The sequence below is a fragment of the Trachypithecus francoisi genome, unplaced genomic scaffold (genome assembly GCF_009764315.1).
Source record: "Trachypithecus francoisi isolate TF-2019V2 unplaced genomic scaffold, Tfra_2.0 Lachesis_group1, whole genome shotgun sequence".
Taxonomy (NCBI): domain Eukaryota; kingdom Metazoa; phylum Chordata; class Mammalia; order Primates; family Cercopithecidae; genus Trachypithecus; species Trachypithecus francoisi.
This window is the reverse complement of record NW_022681454.1, coordinates 178,544,663-178,567,318: the sequence shown is the minus strand read 5'-3', so window position 1 is coordinate 178,567,318 and position 22,656 is coordinate 178,544,663. Positions and strand designations below refer to the sequence as shown.

General features: G+C 43.8%; 1 protein-coding gene and 1 long non-coding RNA gene across 8 annotated transcripts in view; one reads left to right on the top strand and one right to left on the bottom strand.

Moving 5' to 3' along the window:
- Positions 1–22,656, bottom strand: part of LOC117086202 — a 53,541-nt gene that overhangs the window by 14,591 nt on the left and 16,294 nt on the right. The window lies entirely within an intron of this gene.
- The window catches only part of ACSL1 (acyl-CoA synthetase long chain family member 1), a 70,629-nt gene that overhangs the window by 45,316 nt on the left and 2,657 nt on the right, over positions 1–22,656 (top strand). For 5 of the 7 annotated variants that reach the window (XM_033215827.1, XM_033215829.1, XM_033215831.1 and 2 more), the window contains 14 exons: positions 290–391; positions 3,718–3,817; positions 4,039–4,217; positions 7,453–7,485; positions 7,615–7,666; positions 8,194–8,267; positions 10,947–11,024; positions 12,944–13,078; positions 14,648–14,782; positions 15,405–15,500; positions 16,486–16,558; positions 18,378–18,466; positions 19,110–19,226; positions 21,148–21,291. In XM_033215827.1, coding sequence (XP_033071718.1) covers positions 290–391; positions 3,718–3,817; positions 4,039–4,217; positions 7,453–7,485; positions 7,615–7,666; positions 8,194–8,267; positions 10,947–11,024; positions 12,944–13,078; positions 14,648–14,782; positions 15,405–15,500; positions 16,486–16,558; positions 18,378–18,466; positions 19,110–19,226; positions 21,148–21,291 — 1,407 coding nt within the window. Of the gene's footprint in view, positions 1–289; positions 392–3,717; positions 3,818–4,038; positions 4,218–7,452; positions 7,486–7,614; positions 7,667–8,193; positions 8,268–10,946; positions 11,025–11,093; positions 11,172–12,943; positions 13,079–14,647; positions 14,783–15,404; positions 15,501–16,485; positions 16,559–18,377; positions 18,467–19,109; positions 19,227–21,147; positions 21,292–22,656 lie in introns of all 7 variants that reach the window. The other 2 variants (XM_033215832.1, XM_033215833.1) reach the window with 2 other exon arrangements.

The following is a 22,656-nucleotide window of genomic DNA, read 5'->3' as shown; positions in this document are numbered from 1 at the left end:
TGTTAGCCAGGATGGTCTCGATCTCCTGACCTCGTGATCCGCCCGTCTCGGCCTCCCAAAGTGCTGGGATTACAGGCTTGAGCCACCGCGCCCGGCCTAATTCTGATTTCTTATGAATAAAACCTTGTGTTTTACCAAGAAACCTACCAATAAAGGAATGCCTGCGTGTTCCCTCTCCGCTTCCGTGTGCAGCATTGCGTGCTGGCTAAGATGGAAGCCTGTCCTCTGGCCAGCTTTGTTTCTGGAGCTGGGGCCCAATCTGTTTCTGACTTTCTCCTCTCCGTTTTAGGTTGCAGAAATGTCGGAGTGCCTGGGCTCAGCGCTGATCCAGAAGGGCTTCACGGCCACCCCAGATCAGTTCATCGGCATCTTTGCTCAAAATAGACCTGAGGTATGACCCAGTAGGTACTTACTGTGCATGATTTGGAGAATTCTCCAATGTAAGAGCCTAACTTCTGCTAGAGACCAGATTTTATAGTCTGATTGCTACTAAAAGTATAGCTTTGCGTTACACCTTAGAAAGTTACACATACGAAAACCTGAACCAGAGCTGGATGCGGTGGCTCACGCCTGTAATCCCAGTACTTTGGGAGGCTGAGGCGGGTGGGTCACCAGAGGTCGGGAGTTCCAGACCAGCCTGACCAACATGGAGAAACCCCATCTCTACTAAAAATACAAAATTAGCCAGGCCTGATGGCGCACATCTATAATCCCAGCTACTCGGGAGGCTGATGCAGGAGAATCGCTTGAATCTGGGAGGCAGAGGTTGTGGTGAGCTACCAGCCCGGGCAACAAGAACGAAACTCCCATCTCAAAAAAAAAAGAAAAGAAACCTGAACCAGGGCCTTTTAATCACCTTTAAGAGAAAAGAGAAATCACTTTTCGGGGGGGGGGATTATTTTAGTGTTTTTAAACCAGGTTCCCCAACAAAATCCTTAGATAACTAATAAAGGAGTCTTTTTACGTTAAGAGTCACCTCTGTGGTTAGAAAAATGACATTAATAAGTTATAGAGAGATTTAGATAACATTTTTGTTAATAGCAGCCTCCTTTTTTTCCCTTTCTGAAAGGTATGAGGCTTTCCTTCTGGTTGGTTTCCAGAGTTTAAAATACCATGGGTGATGGGGACAGTACTCAGCATTAGCCGGCCTTCATTTGCGCAGTGTGTCATTGGCAGTCTAGGCCCAGCACGGTTTCTGTAAACCAGTGTGTAAAAGTGTATTAGTCCATTTTCACGCTACTGATAAAGACATACCTGAGACTGGGAAGAAAAAGAGGTTTAATTGGACTTGCAGTTTCACATGGCTGGGGAGGCCTCAGAATCATGGCAGGAGGTGAAAGGCACTTCTTACATGGTGACAGCAAGAGAAAAATGAGGAAGAAACAAAAGCAGAAACCCGTGATAAACCCATCAGATCTCATGAAACTTACTATCACAAAAATAGCATGGGAAAGACCAGCCGTCATGATTCAATTACTTCCCCCTGGCTCCTCCATGTGGGAATTCTGGGAGATACAATTCAAGTTGAGATTTGGGTAGGGACACAGCCAAAACATATCAGAAATTGAGTTTAAATGAGCAGCTCTTTTGGAAGTACAGCTTATGGTGTGACTCAGCAGATTAGTAGATCTAGCTGGCCTGGAAAAATGGAAGCATCTGGCTTGAAGAAATCGAATTTATTCTTATACCTGCTTGTGGCCAGAAGACATGCTGATGCAATGCTGTGCTACTGACTTTTTTTTTTTTAATAAATAAAGATGGCTTCTTTAGAGTTTTGTGGTCTTTCAAGGGGAAAACAGCATTCTCCACAGCTGGACTATGACTGGGCTTTGTAGAATTTAGTTTTTTTCATCCCAAATGAACACATCAAAATGTTTGTTTTGATGGAATTTTATCATGAATCTAGAACTGCAGAATGAATCTCTTCAAGAAGTAGGTTCTTTCCTATATTTATGAGTTCGTTCAACAAATGTTTGCTGAGCACCTACTATATGTCAGACACTGTGTGGGGGTGCCAAAGCACAGTGACTCAGCCCCTCTTCTGAGCTACCACATAAGGAAAGACAGACCTAAACACCGGTGCTTTCTCTGTCATGTGGTAAGTGTGGGCGTAGGGCAGAAGGATTATGGGAGCTCAGTCAAGGAGGGCTTCCTGGAGGTGGCACCTGAGTAGAATCTCGAAGGAAATAGGGGTGGGGAGGCCAAGGGAATGCCCATGTTCACACCTGTGTCTGGGAGTGGAGCATTTTCATGTGGTGGAGTGGCAGGAAAGAGAGCCTTCCTTAAGCGTCACATGTGCCTAAGGAGCTTGGACCTGATCTCTTTGTTGTTGGCTGAAAATTCCTTCCAGGAAAACACCGAAACTCAGAAGCCCATTTCCAGGCCGAGTGGATGTGAGTGGGTTGTGCCCCCTTCCCCCGGCTCTGCCTTTATCTGTCCTGTGTGTCAGAGCTCTGCAGATGATTTCATTAGAAAAGGGCAGCCGCAGGCAGTGGGGTGCCCTTGGGTACGACAGAGAGTGGTCTTTCCCCTTTGTCCAGTCGGTAGGGCAGTGGCTGTGTGGCCAGTGCCGTCAGAGACATCTTACTGCATCTTCCATGTGGCAGTGTGGCCAGCTATTGTCTCACTTCTTTCCTTCACTTTTCTAGAGGGATTTTCTCAAAACAGTTTTGCTGCTAGACAAGGTACTCCTTCCCCTATTCCAGGGCATACAGTGCCCTGCTGCCAGAGGGATCTTCCTTGAGCCCCACAGCCACTGTTTTGTGAGAAACTCTCAGTGGCCGCCCCCTGCTCTCCAGCCAGAACCGTCTGTGCCAGTCACATCGCTCTAACCCCCCTGCTTTTGATCCTGCTGTCCCCTCTGTTAGCATCTCCCTGCCTCTATCTCTGTCTCTTTCTCTCTCTCTCTTTTTCTTTCTCTTTCCAAAGGCAATCTCAGTTACACCCTCCCAGTAGCATCTGTAACTACCTTGGCCAATGGTGGGCTTTCTTATCTCCAGTCAGTCACTATCTGATACTGCTAATTATCTTTTAACATATTTGCCTCAATTCTTCAGGCAGATTTTAATTTATTTTTCTTTCTTTCTTTTCTTTTCTTTCCTTTTCCCTTTCCTTTCCTTTCCTTTCCTTCTTTTCTTTCTCAATCTCTCATCTTTCTCTTTCTGTCCTCTCTCTCCTCTTTCTTTCTCTCTCTCTCTTTCCTTCCTTCCTGCCTTCCCTCCCTCTCTTTGTGCATACATACATACATACATACAGGATCTCACTCTGTCACCCAGGCTGGAGTGCATTGGTATGATCACAACTCACTGCAGCCTCAACCTTCTGGGTTCAAGCAATCCTCCCGCCTCAGCCTCTCAAGTAGCTGCGACTACAGGTGTGTGCCATGTCCAGATAACTTCTGTAGAGGCAGGGTTTTGCCATGTTGCCCAGGCTGGTCTTGAACTCCTGGCTCAACTGATTCCCCCCACCGTGGCCTCCCAAAGTGCTGGGATTCCTGGTGTGAGCCAGTGTGCCTGGCCTTAATTTCTTTTTAAGAATGGGGCAAGTGTTTTGTTCTCACTCTGAATCCCTCATAGCACCTGGCACAGAGTAGTAGATAACACCAATGTTAATTTTGCTACGTCAAAGGTTTTCACGTTGAATCTCTCTTGAGTATTGTTCTTATTGATTCCATGATGACATCTTGTTTTCTCTCCCTGACATTTACTGTTTGTTTAGTGGGTGATTATTGAACAAGGATGCTTTGCTTATTCGATGGTGATCGTTCCACTTTATGATACCCTTGGAAACGAAGCTGTGACGTACATAGTCAACAAAGGTGCGTCTGTGATCTTTGCCTGGACTGTTGGCATAGTTATTGGTTAGGGTCAGTGACTTTACATTTGCTTACATTTGATTTGACAAAGATTTTGCATGTAAATGTATATTTACCTTTTTATTCAAAGAATGTAGTACTTCAAGTATCCTTGTGCTGGATATGACAGAGTCAATCTTTTAACATCCCAGAGCTTATTCTTCATTGTATCTTTTCATTTACAGCTGAACTCTCTCTGGTTTTTGCTGACAAGCCAGAGAAGGCCAAACTCTTACTAGAGGGTGTAGAAAATAAGTTAACACCAAGCCTTAAAATCATAGTCCTCATGGATGCCTACGGCAGTGAACTGGTAGAACAAGGCCAGAAGTGTGGGGTGGAAATCATCAGCCTGAAGGCGATGGAGGTGAGTTCCCCTGCCTCCTTCCCCGAAGGCTTTCCCAGGGGCCATGCTGGCTCACACGTGCTATCCAGCACTATCTAGTGCCATCGTGCAGTCCCAGCGCTGGCCGGTCGCCTCCGCAACCCATGAAAGAGAGCAGAAATTTCTGTCTCATTGCTGGAGAAAGGATTCTACATGTGTGCCCAGTGTTAACACATCACACCTTACCCAAGTGCTTTCAGCACTCAAATATTTATTCCAGAGTACTGACAGGCTGTGCCCGGAAATGCCAGAAATGGGAATTACAGCTTCAGGCAGGTGAAGCTTTCAGTTTCTGTGTCTTCTTTGGGCTTTAATGCCTTTTATTTACTAATTTGTCTTTAATGCCAAGCCAAATATAGAAATCAGCCTCATCGTTCTTTTCCCTGGGTGGCTCGTGGAGAGTCCTGGTGAGTTTCCAACATACATGTTTGATGTGGTTTATTTTCATATTGACTCTTTTAAGAGTCATACCCATCACAACTTTAAAGGCAGCCAATCCAGGAGAATGAGTGAGGTCCATGCTCAGCATGGGTGCTTGATGTCAGATCATACGAGAAGTTGATCCCCGTCAGCCGGACTTGGATTACAGTTCCATCCAAGAACATGACCAGAGGAGGATCTTTTTATATACATATCGTAGCAAGTCATAGGAAAATAGAGTCAGTCATTCTCTTTCTGAAGGAGTTAGAAATATTTTTCTGAAACTGTTATAAATAGGATTTTAAATTTTTATGTGTAATTTTCCTCCTACAAAGAATTTGAGGCTGTAAGTAAGGATCCGTAAAACCTTTCCTGAGGAACCTAGTAGGCACAGGGAAGCTCGTGTGTTCTAACAGAACCTTCTCTCTTGTGCATGTGTGCACCCCTGCCCAGCTCTCTCTCAGTAGCATGGAACTGATTCTGTAAGTGCTGACCCGTGTGCTTCCTTGTTGAATTGGGGTTTTAGTTAGCTTGTTACCTGGTGTTTCCCCGCTTCTATTTTTTCACTTTTAACCCCCTTTTACTATAATGTAATCTCTTTTTCCCTTACCTTCCCAATTTCTCCCCTCCCTCCCCATAGATACAGGAATTTTTCTGGTGTTTTTTGACTGCTGTATGATAAAGAAGTAATGTTGAAATTTAAAAATTATTTAGATGATTGAAGATTATAATATAAAATTTATATTAAAATATTAATTTATAGAAGACATTGTTTTACACTTACCTGCTTAATATGCTTTATACTTAGTTTTTAAAAATATTCTGAGCAAAAGGTGAAGGTCTAAAGAAAAGAATTTAAAACTAGCATTATGGTTGATCTTGTGTTGAGTTTATATTAATGTATTTTTTTACAGGATCAAAAATAGAAATTTTGGTATTTGGAATGTTTGCATTTTTCAATATTTTAATTATGAAAATTTTAACTGTCCAGACAGTTGAAAGAATTGCATAGTAGACAGCTGTATACTCACCACCAATTGACATTGTAGTATATTTGCTTTATCACTTATCAGTCCATTACTTTATCCCTCCATCTTATTTTTTTGATGCATTTTAGTAAGTTGCAGATTTTATTACCCCTAAATACTTCAGGGTATTTATCATTAACTAGAATTCAGTTTTTGTTTATGGGTGGTTTTTTTTCTTGGAACATAAAGGTTTTTTTTAATAATTGTAGTATTTGGCCAGGCACAGTGGCTCACTCCTGTAATCCCAGCACTTTGGGAGGCTGAGGCGGCGGATCATGAGGTCAGGTTGAGACCAGCCTGGCCAGCGTGATGAAACACCGTTGTACTAGAAATACAAAAAATTAGCCTGGCATGGTGGCGCACACCGGCAATCCCAGCTATTCGGGAGGCTGAGGCAGGAGAATCGCTTGAACCCAGGAGGTGGAGGTTGTAGTGAGCCAAGATTGTGCCACTGCACAGCAGCATGGGCGACAGAGCAAGACTCTTTCTCAAAAAAATAATAATAATAATTGCAGGATTTTTCCTAAGTGATACCATAAGAGAGATGTAAGGCTGTGAAACTTTCGTGGCAACAGTGCACTAATTTGGATAATGTTTGTTCCCAATAATTAAGAGCCAAATTGTATGTAACTGGTGCTTTATTTTATTTAACATCAATTTTTGAAAACTTGGGCATCTCCCGAAGTTATGTAAGAATTTTTAATAGACAAGTAGAAATTCTGGAGCTAATAAAGGTTATTTTGAAAAAAATGTACAGAATTATTGCTGTAGCTTTTGGCTGACCTCTAATTGGATATATTAGTTCCTGTTCTTAATCGGTGGTCTGCCACTTACATCATTTAAAATGGAGTTAAGATTGAAACCTTAATGGATGCTGGGCAGAAACTCACCGAGCCCTGAGCACATCCATCTAATTTCCATGTGAACTGAACATGTTCAATGGCATGTTCATTCCATATCCTCATTCACGCTGTTCCATTGTAATAGGAAAAGAATATAAATCGTTCATTTGTTAAAATTAATAGATATTAAAGTGGCCACCAAGACCGCACTCATGCAGTCAACCAAACCCCATCGGTGGTAGTGGCTGGAAGCCTGCCGCTGGGAAATGCTGTCCCCGCGCAATGCGCCATTCTTAACCTTTAAGTCCATTCAAGAAATAGTCTTCGAGGTTCTGCTGTGGTCTGTTTTATCACTGGAGGCTCCCAAATCCTATCTCCACTCTACGTGGGGAGATATTTGAGCAGATAGTTGAGCCTCTCCAAAATGGCCAGCATTTCAACCGAGCAGAGATTGATTTTTCTTCTCAGATTGCAGATGTCAGTTGTGCAGAATGCGGGGGTGAGGTCGTACTGTGCTCTGATTTGAGGAGCCTGCAGAGCATCTACAGTATCTAGTTATGGTTAAGAACAGGGCTTTGTTAAAGGCCCTAATAAGGAGTGGAAGTGGGGACCAGAAATGCATTGTAAAGACTTTGACTGCTGTATTTTAATACATCCTATTTCAAAGGCCAGTCCTAGTATCATCTGTGTGGTTTTATGTAAGAGAAGAGAAAACTGGAAAATGGCTTCTCAGAACAATGAGTAAATATTTTGGTTTTGGTTAATTTAAACTACCATAGTTTCTTTAATTAGAAAATTATGCTGTTTTCAAGCCAGCTGTGAACGAAGCCCACAGTAAGGCCAGCTTTAAGTGCCTTGATGTGACCTTATCCTTTACAGTTAGAAAACGTTTCCATTTAAAATGGCTTTTTTTCTCTTCTAATCAAGGACCTGGGAAGAGCCAACAGACGGAAGCCCAAGGTAAGCACACTGTGTCAGACCCTGCTCTGTCCTCTTTGTAGTCTTCAGTATCTAGCCTGGTACTTTGTGGCTTATAGTTCTCTTTTCTGTTCTGATTTATATCAGCTTTTTTTTTTTAATCTTCTTTAGCCTCCAGCACCTGAAGATCTTGCAGTGATTTGTTTCACAAGTGGAACTACAGGTGAGTTTTGAGCTAGAATTGCCTCTACATGTGGCAGCCAGTGGGCTGTACTCTCCCCCACCTCTTTTGGATGACTTACCAGCTAACAGTAGATGGACCGAAAGCAGAAGAGAAGGAAGCGGGCCCAGTGCTGTCTTCTTGTGCTATGTGCGATCTTCTTGTTGCTCTGTAAGATCTTCTCAGAGTCCAAGAGTGCCGGATAATTCCTCAAACATTGATTGAGGGTGATATTAGGTTCACCTGTCTTCCTAGGACAGACTAGATCGGTGGCTCCCAGGGAGACAATTTCTGGTTTTTTTTCTCTTATGACTACATATACCCTTTAAAATTTGCCCATATTAATAAAGGTTTTTAAAGATAAGTCAGTGAAAGGATTGCAGGTTGCTCAGGAATTTAGTGTTCAACGTTTGGCTTTCATGATGTATCTTAACAGTAGAGGTGTCCGAGGCCCTAATTATGCGGGATTTCTGGGCCTCCTTCATTTCTGTCATTCTTTAACTTTGTTCTGCTTCATATGTGCTCCACAGGCAACCCCAAAGGAGCACTGATCACTCATCGAAACATAGTGAGCGATTGTTCAGCTTTTGTGAAAGCAACAGAGGTAACTTTTTGGGATGTTGTCATCTTTCCTCACTGGTTGACATTAGTCCTTGAGAATGAAAGTGCTGAAGGTGGCACCACTGTGTTAGGCCCGTGTGGTATTTAGAAACGAGGTGACATACGGATAAGGTCAGAACTTTAGGCCCAAGTCCACCTTCTCTCTTTTTTCACTTTGGACCTAATCGCCAACCCTTCTCTGTGATAATTAAGGTGAATTGACAGATGAAGTTCACTGCAACATTAATATAGTGAAACTCCATTCGGAGATTGCCCTAGAAATATGTCCAAGAAAGGACAGAGAAGAGATGGACTGTCTTGTGTTTTTATCCAGTGCCCCTGTATTTGGGAAATAATTTATTTTAAATTGGCAATGATATGCTAAAAATTTTTGAATTATTATTATCTGTTGTGGTCAGTGTGACTTCCATTGCACTAGAAGTATTAAAGACTTGCACTTCAACTAATTTCCCATACTTTTAAAGTTTACTATCCAGTGTCTTAGTCTATTCAGGTTGCCGTAACAAAAGAAAAAGAAAAAACCCACAGACTGGGTGGCTTATACAACAGACATTTATTTTCTCACAGTTCTGGAGGCTAGAAGTCCAAGATCAGCTGCTGGCAAATTTGGCTTCTGGTGAGGGCTGTCTTCCTGGCTTGCAGACAGTCTCCTTCTCCGGTATCCTCACACGGCCTTTCTTCCGCACATGTGCGAAGAGAGAGCGCTCTGGTATCTCTTCCGCTTCTTATAAGGACACTAGCCCTATCAGATCAGAGCCTACCTCCAAATACAGTCACGGCAGCGCCCTCTCTACATTGGGAGTTAGGACATCAACATATGAATTTAGAAGGAGGTGACGTGATTCAGTCCATAACACCAAGAGCCTTTTCCAAACTTCCCCTTTATAAAGGTGCTTATTGAACAATATAATGCCTTTTCCTCATACTCTTTTTTATAGTTAACATAATTGGCTTTTGCAGTCTCTTTGGGAGTATTCTGTAGCTCTGATTTTTGTAGCAGGAGCCTGAGCTTAATGGCTTTGGGGAATGGACTTGTTTGGTGGCTACAGAAAACTGATCTTTGAGGGATTGTGCACTTATTTTACTTGGCTCACCCTTTCCAAATACCCTTTGTAAAGCTGTATACTTTCTCAACAGAGTTCAACATTTAGTACCTTACCAAAGTGAAATTTTAATGTCGTAATTGGCCTTCGAAGAAAACTTAAAATGCATTGGTGGTTCATTGAGGCAAATGATTACACAATTTTGTTTAAAGTCAATTATAATAGCAAATCAATTACAATATCAGTTACAGTATCTGTCTTCTTAGCTTTGTAAAATGTCTGATCATGATCATGGACAATATTTTTGTTCTAAATCAGAATGTTGAAAAGTATAGGTAGAATGGAGTCTGATTTCTCATTATACTAATATAACAGTTTCATCCTGAGAAGTACTACTTGGGATGCCTGTCAGACTTGAATAAAATCAAGCTGAGATTACAGCATGCTCAGCCCACATCCAGTGCTTCTGGGGCTGCTGTGTTTGCTCAGGATTGATGCTTTCATCCATTGTCACATTATTATTAAGGGTGACCCAGCTTTAGGAAAGGAAAGGGCATGGCTCAGAACTTGGTACATCATCCCCTAGGTAACGACAATGTCCTCATTTCTTAGTTGGTGTGACAGCAGCTGCTGTTGGACACCCCCTGTTTTGGCCAGAATTCTTTATGTTAAAAACATGAATATTCTATACAAACCCTCACTATGCCTGCCCCTAAGTAAGGCCCATTCTGAGGGAAACCAGATGTCCAAACTTAATCTGTCTGTTTAATCATCATGATCAGTATTTTATAGGAGAGCAAATTCCTGGGTGCCGGATCTGAGGTTGCATTAAACAAATTATGTAAAGTAGGGCTTTGTGTATTTATATATTGATCAAACTCAAAATACTCTAAGGACCTTAGAAATCCACCTTCTTTTATCTTCTTTCCTCCTTTCCCTTAGCAACATAAAATGCAATTTTATGTTGAAATGGGACCTGTATTTCTTAAGGTAGAATTGAACTTGCTGGGTACTGGGATACTGTAGTGATGAAATACTGATTAGAGCACATAATCCCTTAACCTTCCAATTTGGGCAAAATTTTCCTTGTTTTGATTAAAGCCCTGAAGTGAATTTACTTTGTCATTGGGAGTGACTTCCACTTTATTTGAATAATGAAAGTATTGCTTTTTTTTTTTTTTTTTTTGAGTCAGAGTCTCACTCTGTTGCCCAAGCTGGAGTGCAATGGTGCAATCTGGACTCACTGCAGCCTCCGCCTCCCTGGTTCAAGCGATTCTCCTGCCTCAGCCTCCTGAGTAGCTAGAATTACAGACATGTGCCATTATGTCTGGCCAATTTTTGTATTTTTAGTAGGGATGGGGTTTTACCATGTTGTCCAGGCTGGTCTTGAACCCCTGACCTCAAGTGATCTGCCCGCCCCGGCCTCCCAAAGTGCTGGGACTACAGGTGTGAGCCACCATGCCCCTTGCTTTTCATTTTATTCTTTGGTGAGAAAATGTTGCAGACCATAAGCAAAAGCTGTTTCTCCTCAGTGTTGAGGTACTATGTGCTCAGAAATAAAATGGAAAGTTACTGGGAGTCTTAATGCTTTTCTGCCTTGCTGGTGTCTTTGCTTACAGAATTCAGTCAATCCTTGCCCAGATGATACTTTGATATCTTTCTTGCCTCTGGCCCATATGTTTGAGAGAGTTGTAGAGGTAGGCATTTAGTTTTGTTTTCCTTGCTTGCTTGTTGTGTATGTTCTGCTAAGTTGTTGTGTTTTACAGAAAGTACTTCCCTTGAATGCCAGTGACACACACATTTCATTTTTACCACTTGCACACATGTTTGAACAGCTCTTGAAGGTAAGTGTGACGTGCAGACTGTCATCTCTATAAAGAATTCTTTGCTCAGCCCCATTTTAGAAATGGTACAGATTTTTTGAAAGAATACAAATTCTTTTTCTGAGTATGAACAGGATACTTGAATTTAATCACTCGTTTTAAAATTAGGAGCTCAGGCTTTTGAAGGATACTAATATGGACATCAGTCCAGAAAGATCAACTATAAAAGAAAAGTCATTATTAATTTAGTTCTACAAAGCCTGGTGAGGCTTCTGTTCTGTAAGAAGTCTCTAGTTTTTATTGTGCTTGTTCATAATGGGCAAGTTGGCTTGAGACTAATTTTTTCAGCAATATTCTAAGTGCCCTTGGAAAAAGAGAATGATCCCCCAGCTGACCTTTGCTTAGGCTCCCTGTAATCAACTGTGTGACTAATTTTAAAACTGACCAAGAGCCACCTTTTTTCTTTCTTTGACAATTTTGGATTTTATACTGTAGGAAAAAACAATGAGCACCATTCATTCATTTAGTGAGTAGTTACTGAGCTCTAGCTGTGTGCCCGCTGCTGTGTTGGAGACAGGGCTGACTGACAGCCAATGCTTTGGATGGCAGCTGCCCTGTCGGATTTGCTCACCCCAGAGGATCGAAGGCGATTACATCCCATGTGCCATCTGTTCCTTCTACGTCCTGCACACCTCAGGATCTTCTGGGTTTATGAAGCAATCTCAAATGAGTTGCTGTACCTAACAAGTTTTAGAGGAGTGCCTAGAAGGCAGGCCACACTGAACAAAAGCTTTCTGAGCTGTAATTGTTAAACAGTGAACCATGGTGTACCTTTCTTGTGGTTTCTGCTTTTAAGCCAGAGAACATTTGTACTTCCCTTGTGTCATCCTTTGAATCTTTAGGCAAACTGTCAGTTCCATATGGCTTGCCAGTACGGTTTGTACTCCACAGGAAAAAGATTGTGCAGTGTATTCTAGCTGAATGGCAAGCCACTTTGGTATTAGATACCCTGGTGCCACAAATTCATCATACTTAGTGGCCTTTCAGAAACTTTTAGATTCAAACAAAAGAAAGTGAGACTTTAACAAACTTGAACTCTAGGCAAGAAGTTAAGTTTTTATTCTGAGAATAAATTAAACGTAAAGTTTCTGGAAGGCTATATAAATATATTTGAGACAGAGTCTCCCTCTGTGGCCCAGGCTGGAGAGCAGTGGCACGATCTTGGCCCACTGCAACCTCTGTCTCCTGGGTTCAAGTGATTCTCCAGCATCAGCCCCCCGAGTGACTGGGTCTACGGGCACCTGCCACCACGCCCAGCTAATTTTTGTTTTAGTAGACGTGGGGTTTCACTCCAACATGGCCAGACTCATCTGGAACTCCTGAACTCAAGTAATCCGCCCACCTTGGCCTCCCAGAGTGCTGGGATTACAGGCGTGAGCCACCGCACCCAGCCACTAAAAATATTTAGAATATGTAATACCATGTCATTCATTCAACAGACTACCACTTACCACCACACTAAAAGAGTAGAATCTCTGTGGTCATCACTAAAAACAACATAGCCTGGTTTTTTACTAAGTCCTGTATCTTCAGGATAACCAAGAGAAATACCACATCTCCATGTTGTACAATGACTAGTAAATGCACATTTTTTTGTACATTACCTATATTTAGGAAATTTAAGATTTCTGGAAACTGGCCTGAACGGCTAAAACTGAAGTGTTGGGTGTTGTCCATGTTGTGTCCCCCCTGCTGTGATGATAAAATGTTTGTTGTTTCCGTTGCCCCTGTAGTGTGTAATGCTGTGTCATGGAGCTAAAATCGGATTTTTCCAAGGAGATATCAGGCTGCTCATGGATGACCTCAGGGTGCTTCAACCCACTGTCTTCCCTGTGGTTCCAAGACTGCTGAACCGGATGTTTGACCGAGTAAGTTCCAAGCCGCAAAGTCCCAGAACTGAGCACTGACTTGGACGCAGGGGCTTGGGTTTGAATTGGGCTGTGCCATGTGCCATGTGCATGACCCTGGACAATCCTCTCAATCTTGTAGAACTTCAGTTTACTCATCTGTAAAGTTAGGGTGCATTTACCTCCCACAGTTGTTGATAAGGATTATAAGAGAAAACACATGAACACACTTTGTAAACCTGGTCACAATACAAGCGTAAGGTGGGAGGTTATTTTATTTTTACAGTAAACACTTGAGCCTCTGCTTCCTCGTGTATAACATGGACTGTTACCTCTTCTCTCCTACTGTTTGTCTCCAAAAGTTGCTAATGGGATCACATGAGAATAGTAACTATGAAATGGTTTTCTTCTTTGTAAAGCTCCTTGCATGGGCATGTAAAACATTACTTAATTGGCCACACTGAAAGAAGTGACTAAGCCACAGCAGAGCCCAAGAGAACACCAGCCCCTCTGTGGTGGGTATCATCGCGTGGACCACACAGCCAGGGTCAGGCGTGTGGGGCACGAGCAGGCAGTCTCCAGAATGAGTTTTCACTTAGAGGCAGGACTTCTGTTATCTCTCAGAACCTTGTTATGTTTTTAGTGGTTCTTTTTAAAAGAACAACTTTATCAACATATAATACTCTGTATAATTTGCGGATTTAGAGTGTATAATTCAAAGGTTTTGAGTACTTTCACGGAGTTCTGCAGCCATCACTACAATCAATTTTAGAACATTTTCATCACCTCCAAGAGAAACCCTTACCTGTTCTTTAGCTGTCATCGCCCAGACCCCTCCACCCTTAAGCATCCACTCATCTGTGTTCTCAATCTGTGCATTTCTGTATTCTGGACTTTTCTATGGATGGAATCATGCCATATGTGCTCCTTTGTGACTGGCTGCTTTCATGAGCATCCATGTAGCACATATTTGCTTCATTCCTTTTAATGGCCAAATAATATTCCACTGTATGGATATAACGCATTTTATTTATCCATTCCTTTTTTTTTTTTTTTTTTTTTTTGAGACAGGATCTCTCTCTGTCATCCAGGCTAGAGTACAGTGGTGTTATCATGGCTCACTACAACCTCCGCCTCCAGGGCTCAAGCAGTCCTCCCACCTTAGCCTCCTGAGTAGCTGGGACCACAGGCATATGCCACCATGCCCGGCTAATTTTTGTATTTTTTGTAGAGATGGGGTCTTACCATGTTGGCCACATTGGACTCAAACTCCTGAGCTCAGGAGATCCACCCACCTCAGCCTCCCAAAGTGCTGGGAATACAAGCATGGGCCACTGCACCTGGCCTACACATTCCTACTTGATGGGCATGTGGGGATGTATGTGTCCGTTACTCCTGGGTGTATACCGAGGTGTGGAATTGCTGGTCCTGTGCTGACCACACGGGACTGTTAGCGGACCGGCCAGGCTGTCAGAGCGGCTGTGCCGTTTTGTGTTCACCAGCCATGTATGCGGGTTCCGATTTCTCCACACTTTTTGACTCTGGCCTTTCTAGTAGGCGTGGAAACCTTCTCATGTCTTGCCTCATTAGATTTTTGGACAAGCAAACACCACACTGAAGCGATGGCTCTTGGACTTTGCCTCCAAGAGGAAAGAAGCAGAGCTTCGCAGCGGTATCATCAGAAACAACAGCCTGTGGGACCGGCTGATTTTCCACAAAGTGCAGGTAACACATGACTCCTAGCCGCTGCTCCCATGGAAACCAGCTCTGGTTTTCAGAGTTCTGGGAGGGCTTTTTTTGTGAGAGGGAGAGATGAAGGTGAGGGAGAGAATGACATGTTTTTGTTTAATTCTGGCACACGTTTAAAAACTAAGGCAAAGCCATTGAGGAGGCCTCAGTTTCTAAGATAAATAGTACTGCAGCCATCTGGGGGAGAAGGATTCCAGGTAGTGTAGCCTTTCTCATTCTCCATTTTGTTTCGTTTCTCCGGAACAAGTGTGTCACTCCTGAGGTAGTTTTTCAAGCATGAGTGATAATGTGTAATAATACTGTGCTCCCCAAAAGACCAGAACTGTGGTCGTTGCCACAGATCCCCCCAGTCGTGTTCTAATTTCCTGAACTAGCTTCTGCAGAGGTGGGGCTGACTTCCGTCCCCTTTGGGAGGGAACAGGGCAGTCACGGCTGGAAACAAACTGGAGCCCTGTGTTGCCATCGTGAGCACTGAGTTCTCCATGTGGCCTTCAGCTGTGGGTTAGGGAACGGGGTCCCAAGCGGGCCTGCTTGGCGGAGAGGCCGCCGACTTGCAGGTGTGTAACCCTCACCTTCTCCCACTCTCCCTCCCTGAAAGTCGAGCCTGGGCGGAAAAGTCCGGCTGATGGTGACGGGAGCCGCACCGGTGTCTGCCACTGTGCTGACGTTCCTCAGAGCAGCCCTGGGCTGTCAGGTGAGGTGGATGTCAGGGCGCCTGATTCTCCCACGCTAGGACACCCAGTCCTCTTCTGCGCTAAAAGTCGTCTGTACTCTGTGTGTGTCTGTGTGTGTGTGTGTGTGTCTGTCTGTCTGTTTTCATTGGCAAGCATATCTGTATTTGTGGCATACAACAGGATGTTTTGATGTATGTAAACATTGTGGAATGGCTAAATCAAGCTCATTAACATGTGTCTTACCGCCCATGCTTTTTTCTCCCCCCATGGTGAGAACACTTGGAGTCTACCCTCTGGGCAGTTTTCAAGGATATGCTACATTGTTGTTAGCTGTAGTCACCACTGGGTGCTATGGAGCTCCTGAACCCGTTCCTCCTGATGGAGACTTTGTGTCCGTTCACCAACATCACCCCAGTCCTTCCGCACCCCCTGCTTTGTGTGTGTGTGTTATTTTTGTTCGGAAGACTTGTTATTACTAGGTTGCTTGGAAAAGCAACCATATGTATATTTTTTACCCTAGGCAGGGGAATGTGTGTGTCTGCCATTTGTTGAATTTTCTCCAGGATCAGGCACACGATTGTCTAACCTTTAGAAGCAGGCATGCAGGTGTGGAATGGGTCACAGGTGATGAGCCTACCCGCACACCATGCCGACAACCTGTAGTAACGTGGGAAAGGAGGATTTGGTGACAGACGGGACATGTGTGGGGTACACGTCCTGTGAACCGGCCAAGGGAGTTCACTGCCGCTGGGTGGTGACCAGTCACATAGGGGTTCTCCCTTGCTTGGCAACAGGAAGTTAAGTAGAAAGTGCACCTGGGTGACGGCTGGTGTTGGCGTAAAGCACACTGGACCATTGAATGAATGTACTGAACAGACCATTTGAAACGAAATTTCACTACAGTCAGCCATGACTTGGGAGTCAGGGATACTTCATTGCTTGTGCACTTCCAGCAAAGGTGTGATTGTGCTCTTCTTAATAATGTCCCGTCTCTTGGTGCCCCAGTTTTATGAAGGCTACGGACAGACCGAGTGCACTGCCGGGTGCTGCCTGAGCATGCCTGGAGACTGGACCGCAGGTATGACTGTGGGAGGCCTCTTTTTGGAATATTGTTCATATTGGGTTATTGGTATGTCTGAAATTGGGTGAATCACTGATTGGTTCATTAACCATCTTAAACAAAAGTGCTGTGTTTGCTCGTAAATCAGGGCACTGTGGGGAAAATGCCTCCTGCAACTGAGGGGTGGCATTGGGGATCTGACTGTAAAGCTGGTGGCAGCAGAGACTTGCCTAGACCCTACTAGCGACATCTGAGAGGGGGCCCTGTGTTCCAGATTGAGAATGTCTGGCCCAACAGAGCTTCCTAGTAATTGAGTAGGGTCTCGTTATTTGGTCATTTTAAACAACAAATAGTTATTCAATTTGTACTGTGTGCTGTTGTGCTAGGTGTTAGGACTACCAATAGGAATAAATACAAGTCCTTTTTCTCAAAGAGTCTTTTCTCAAAAGGAAAAAGGAGGAGGACAAACAGAAATCATTGAGCACCTGTCATGGGTAAGCCTCTACGATGGTTGCTTAGGATGCACCTAATGTCCGTGTAACCCCAACAGCGTCCCTGTGAGATAAGTTCTGGTACTTCTCAGAGGAAATGATAGATTGTTGCTTAAGTAACACATAAATAATGTCTGAGAATTTACACAGCATTATGCTTTGGAGCCAGGATTTCAACCCCGGCCTGACTGCAGAACTTCTGTGCTTCCTCTGTGTCACCTGAGTAGTAAATTCTATACTGTGATAAATAAACTTCCCGGCTTATTTGGAGTATTATAAGTATTAACACCATTTAGTAACATAGATTCTAGAACCTAGCACTGTCTAGTAACATAATTCTACTGGAATTGGTACAGTCTGTGAATCTTCTTTATGGTATTTGTTTAATTTTTAACCTCAGTTTCCTGAACAGAGAATTTGGGATACTGATCTCTAGAAGCTCAAATTATTAAAACATAGGAAGAATTATTTGTGATATCCAATGTGATATCTAATATCTAACATATCTAATGTCTGATGTTGCTGCTTTTGGAAAAGACAACCCAGTCTTAACAGCCTTTGGCAAGAGAGTTAAGTTAGCTGTAGAAATAAGCACTGTCCCATCTTAGTAAAAACTGTAAGACATGCTTCTTCATATGCAAGGAAATAAAGGCCGTGTTGATGAGAACCAGGTGGTGTGTCAGGTTTGCCAAAGCTGCATATGTTCTCTCTTCTTACAGAGAACAGGGATGCTAAGAGGTCTGTGTAAGGGGAGGCCAAGATGGGCGGATCATGAGGTCAGGAGATCCAGACCACCGTGAAACCCCGTCTCTACCAAAAATACAAAAAATTAGCCGGGCGTGGTGGCGGGCGCCTATAGTCCCAGCTACTCAGGAGGCTGAGGCAGGACAATGGTGTGAACCTGGAAGGCGGAGCTTGCAGTGAGCCGAGATCGCGCCAGTGCACTCCAGCCTGGGCGACAGAGCGAGACTCCGTCTCAGAAAAAAAAAAGTCTGTGTAAGATGAGTGCAAGTGATGGGTGGGGGCGATGGGAGGGTGGAAGCCGGTTGAAGGTTTGAGCGAGCCTGCTTCCAGGTGTTTGCAGGAACCTTCACATAGAGGCCAAATTACTCATAATAACAGAGCATCACACTTGGAAAAGGTCCTGAAGAGACTAAATATGTTCTGCCCTAGTCTAAGAATAGACTCTCTTTAATTATACTAGGAAGAGAATGGCTATGACTGCAGAAATCAGAAGTTTATCCCAGCTGTTTTTCTTTTGTGGAATCCTGTTTGCTATCAAAATAATGTGACCTGAGGTTATAATTAGTTCCCTTAGGAATGACCTTTGCTTATTTAATATACAGGCCATGTTGGGGCCCCGATGCCATGCAGTTTGATAAAACTTGTTGATGTGGAAGAAATGAATTACCTGGCTGCTGAGGGTGAGGGCGAGGTGAGTGAAAACTGTCAGTCATTTCCCCTCACTGCCGTTTCCTGTGATCGCTGGCCTTTGCGAATGCAGTGGTTTTTCCCAACAGCTCAATAAAGCCATTGAGCTTGACTTCATTGGTGATCCTGGAGTCTGCCAGGCTTCTTTCTGAGGGTACATTTATGTTCAGCTCTCGGGGAGTCGGCAGGAGGAACACTGACGCCTGCCTTCCTCTGCCAGGCCTCATAGGGATTTGGGCTCAAGGGCCTGCAAAGAAAGGCCCGGTGGCCTCAGTTCCTGGGACGGAGCTCGTGCCTGTTGATTGCCCTGGGTTCCGGTTAGTGAGCTGCTGGCTACGGGATGGGAAACCTAATTACTTAAAAGGGATTTCATCCCCTGAGGGGGTTTCCAACAGCTTTGAGCCAGAACCCAGGGCAAGCCTTTGCCCTCCAAATTGACCAGAGCTGAGGTAATTCAGGAAGGGAAGTAGAGGCACTGGAGATCCCTCGCAGATCCCGGTGGGGCTCTGGTAACTCCCTCTGCATCCTGGAGTTTAGGGCTTCCAGCTAAAGGTTGGGGCAGACACACACGTACACACATGCACACACCAGTTTTCTCTGGAGAAGCCCCAGTAAATGCTGTTCACTGATGATCTTCTTTTCTTTAGGTGTGTGTGAAGGGGCCAAATGTATTTCAGGGCTACCTGAAGGACCCAGCGAGAACAGCAGAAGCTTTGGACAAAGACGGCTGGTTACACACAGGGGACATTGGAAAATGGTTACCAGTAAGTTGCCACCTCCTCTGGTCACAAACAGTTCTCTTCCACTGTAGGGAAGAAAATATCTAGTCTGCTGTACAGCTGCCACGTGGCTGTGGCACCCTGAATTTTCTCTTTCCCTTCCTCCTTGGTGAGTGGTATGATGTAGACTGTTCCATTTCCTGCAGGGGACAGGTTTACACTTAGCATCCTTGGTTGGATTTTCACTTTAACTTTAGCAAATGTGTTTTGTTTTGTTGGTTTTTTTGTCTGTCTGTTGTGTGTGTGTGTGTTTTTTTTGTTTGGGGGGTGGGTTTGTTTGTTTTTTTGAGACAGAGTCTTGTTCTTGTCACCCAGGCTGGAGTGCAGTGGCACGATCTCGGCTCACTGCAACCTCCACCTCCTGGGTTCAAGCGATTCTCCTGCCTCAGCCTCCGAGTAGCTGCGATTACAGGTGCCCGCCACCACACCCGGCTAACTTTTATATTTTTAGTAGAGACGAGGGTTCACCATGTTGGCCAGGCTGGTCTCGAACTCCTGACCTCAGGTGATCCGCCCCCCTCGGCCTCCCAAAGTGCTGAGATTATTGGCAGGAGCACCACTCCCGGCCTGTTTTGATGCTTAACATCAATTCTGGTTGTTGTTTCTCAACTGAAACACAAAGAGACAGTGGCTTTTTACAGTGTCCGTACTGAGCTGTGATGTTGAGGCTCAGTTAAATAAGATATGGAGGAATTTGTGGTGGACTTCCAGCAATGTAGGATGGGCAAGAATTTGGGAATAAATGTGTTTCTTGGGTTTGTCATCTCATTAAAAATAAGGTGTTTCACAGATTAGACGAACCCCTTGAATTTAGTTGGATTTAGTCTCAGAATCATTTACTGTAGAGAAATTCTGAAGAGTCTATCTTAAGAGTGAGAAGCTTGTGCAAGAAGCCTGACCTGTCCCACCTGTTGGTTTGACCAGTAACCTATTGTTTCAAAGTTATTACTATGCTGATTGCAAGCACTAAAATTACAAATATAATTTTTATTATTGTGTATTGGAAGATTCTTATAGATTTTAGGTGCTTACTTCTCTCGAATTTGTATTGATTAGAAAAATACCTCCCAAAATGGCTTCAGATTTTGCAATACCCAAACTATTTAGAGATAAATTAAGTCCCCCTCTTCCGGTTCAGGAGAGATTAAATGTCAGTTCTGATTCTACTGTGGCACTCACAAACACATCCCATAGTCTCTCTGGACCTTGGTTTGCTCCTTTTGAAAATGGGGAACTGGTGTGGAACAAAAGAACCCTAGACACTTTCTAGAGATCAATTTTGGAGGCGTGAGAGTGGCCCCGGGGTGGGGATGGGGTGAAAGTGAGACTAGTGTTTTGCTTACAGCACTACTGGGATGTGACTGGTCTGGTCCAGAGATGCTAGAGCACTTCCACAGTTGACTCACTCTTCCCAGAGGGCCAAGAGCACCCCTCCAGACATCGAGGAAGAAAACAGGAATTTGGCCTTTGTGTAGGAAACATTTCTTGAACTCTTACTCTGTGCAGAGCACTTTGGAAGGAAAAGTTGTGCTCCTGCTGTTAAGGAACTTGAGTCACTTGGTGAGCCAGGTGTTATGCACCTAATTCAGGCAGGGGGCGTACTGAGCGAGCAGAGCCTTGTTAGTGTTGACCAGTCAGTGGTGCCAAGTGGTGATGCTGAATGAGCACGGGCTCTAGGAACCCTTCTCCATCTCTGCACTTGGCCGAATAGCCTTGGACAGGTTCCTCAGTCTCGCTCATTCTTAGTTTTCCTCTCTGTAAAATGGGATCATAGCTGACCTCTGTGGGATGTTATTAGAATGAATCAATAATGTGTATTAAATACCTTTCACTGTTATATTGGGATCCATCCTGGTTGGAAACTAGCCATCAGCCCATTCATAACCCCCTCCCTTCTGATCAACAGAATGGCACCTTGAAGATTATCGACAGGAAAAAGCACATATTTAAGCTGGCACAAGGAGAATACATAGCACCTGAAAAGATTGAAAATATCTACATACGAAGTGAGGCTATTGCTCAGGTGTTTGTCCACGGAGAAAGCTTGCAGGTATGTGCTTTCTGGGTCGTCAGTTTTGCTGCATAGACATTGCCATTGCCTGGTACTCCAGGGGCTTTACATGTGACTGGAAGTTTGAGATGCCTATAAATCGGCTTTCATGTCTAATATACTAGAGCATCATTGACCTGTTACTGATTTTTGCTGCTTGGCATTTCCTACTCAGAAAAATGTGTTCTCTTTAATTTCCACATTTTTATTTTACTGAGAGAGGCCTGATGTACCAAGGGAGGTTGGATAAACATACCGGGGGGTGGGGGAAGTCTGGGTAATATATGTTTCCAGTTATGAAGGAAAATACTGACATGGGTTAAAAGAAAGTTTAAAATGTTCACACATATTAAACCCAGCCTATTGATGATATGCTTCCTAATCATTTTTGAGTAAATGGTGGTTGTGAACCAAGAATACTCAAAATTGAAAATCAAAATCAGTATTGCAGTGAAACATGTATGGTATTTGCCAAAATGTTGGACAGATGATGCCAAAGAAGAGAGGCTCTGGTTTCCTGAAAAGTTAACCTTTTGAAAAGTTGTTAGATTTTAAAATTATTTTAGAAGGATATTTTCTTATAAGAGAATGCACTTATTTTTCTTTGAGATTGCAGCTATTTTCCTTTGATCTAGAATCTTGTCATTCTTTGATTTTTATTTAATTTTATTGTTACTAGACTATAAAGAATGGGATATTAGAGATTTTTCTTAAAAAATGAACCTATATAAATTTTCTTTATTTATTTTCTTAAAGATAGGCTCACTCTGTTGTCCAGGCTGGAGTGCAGTGGCAGTCATAGCTCACTACAGCTTCAAACTCCTGGGTTCAAGGGGATCTTCCTACCTCAGCCTCCTGAGTAGCTGGGATTACAGGTGCAAGCCACCACACCTAGCTGATTTTTAAATTTTTGGTAGAGATGGAGTCTCACTATGTTGCCCAGGCTGGTCTCGAACTCCTGGCCTCAAGTGATCCTCCTCAGCTTACCAGAGTGCTAAGATTACAAGCATGAGACAGGCTGCCTTTTTTTCCTGTCTCATGATATCCATCATGTTCTTCTGATATCCATCACCTTGTTTATTTGACCCTGCTTTTAAAAAATAAGTATACAGGGCCGGGTGCGGTGGCTCAAGCCTGTAATCCCAGCACTTTGGGAGGCCGAGACGGGCGGATCACGAGGTCAGGAGATCGAGACCATCCTGGCTAACACGGTGAAACCCCGTCTCTACTAAGAAATACAAAAAACTAGCCGGGCGAGGTGGCGGGCGCCTGTAGTCCCAGCTACTCGGGAGGCTGAGGCAGGAGAATGGCGTGAACCCGGGAAGCGGAGCTTGCAGTGAGCTGAGATCCGGCCACTGCACTCCA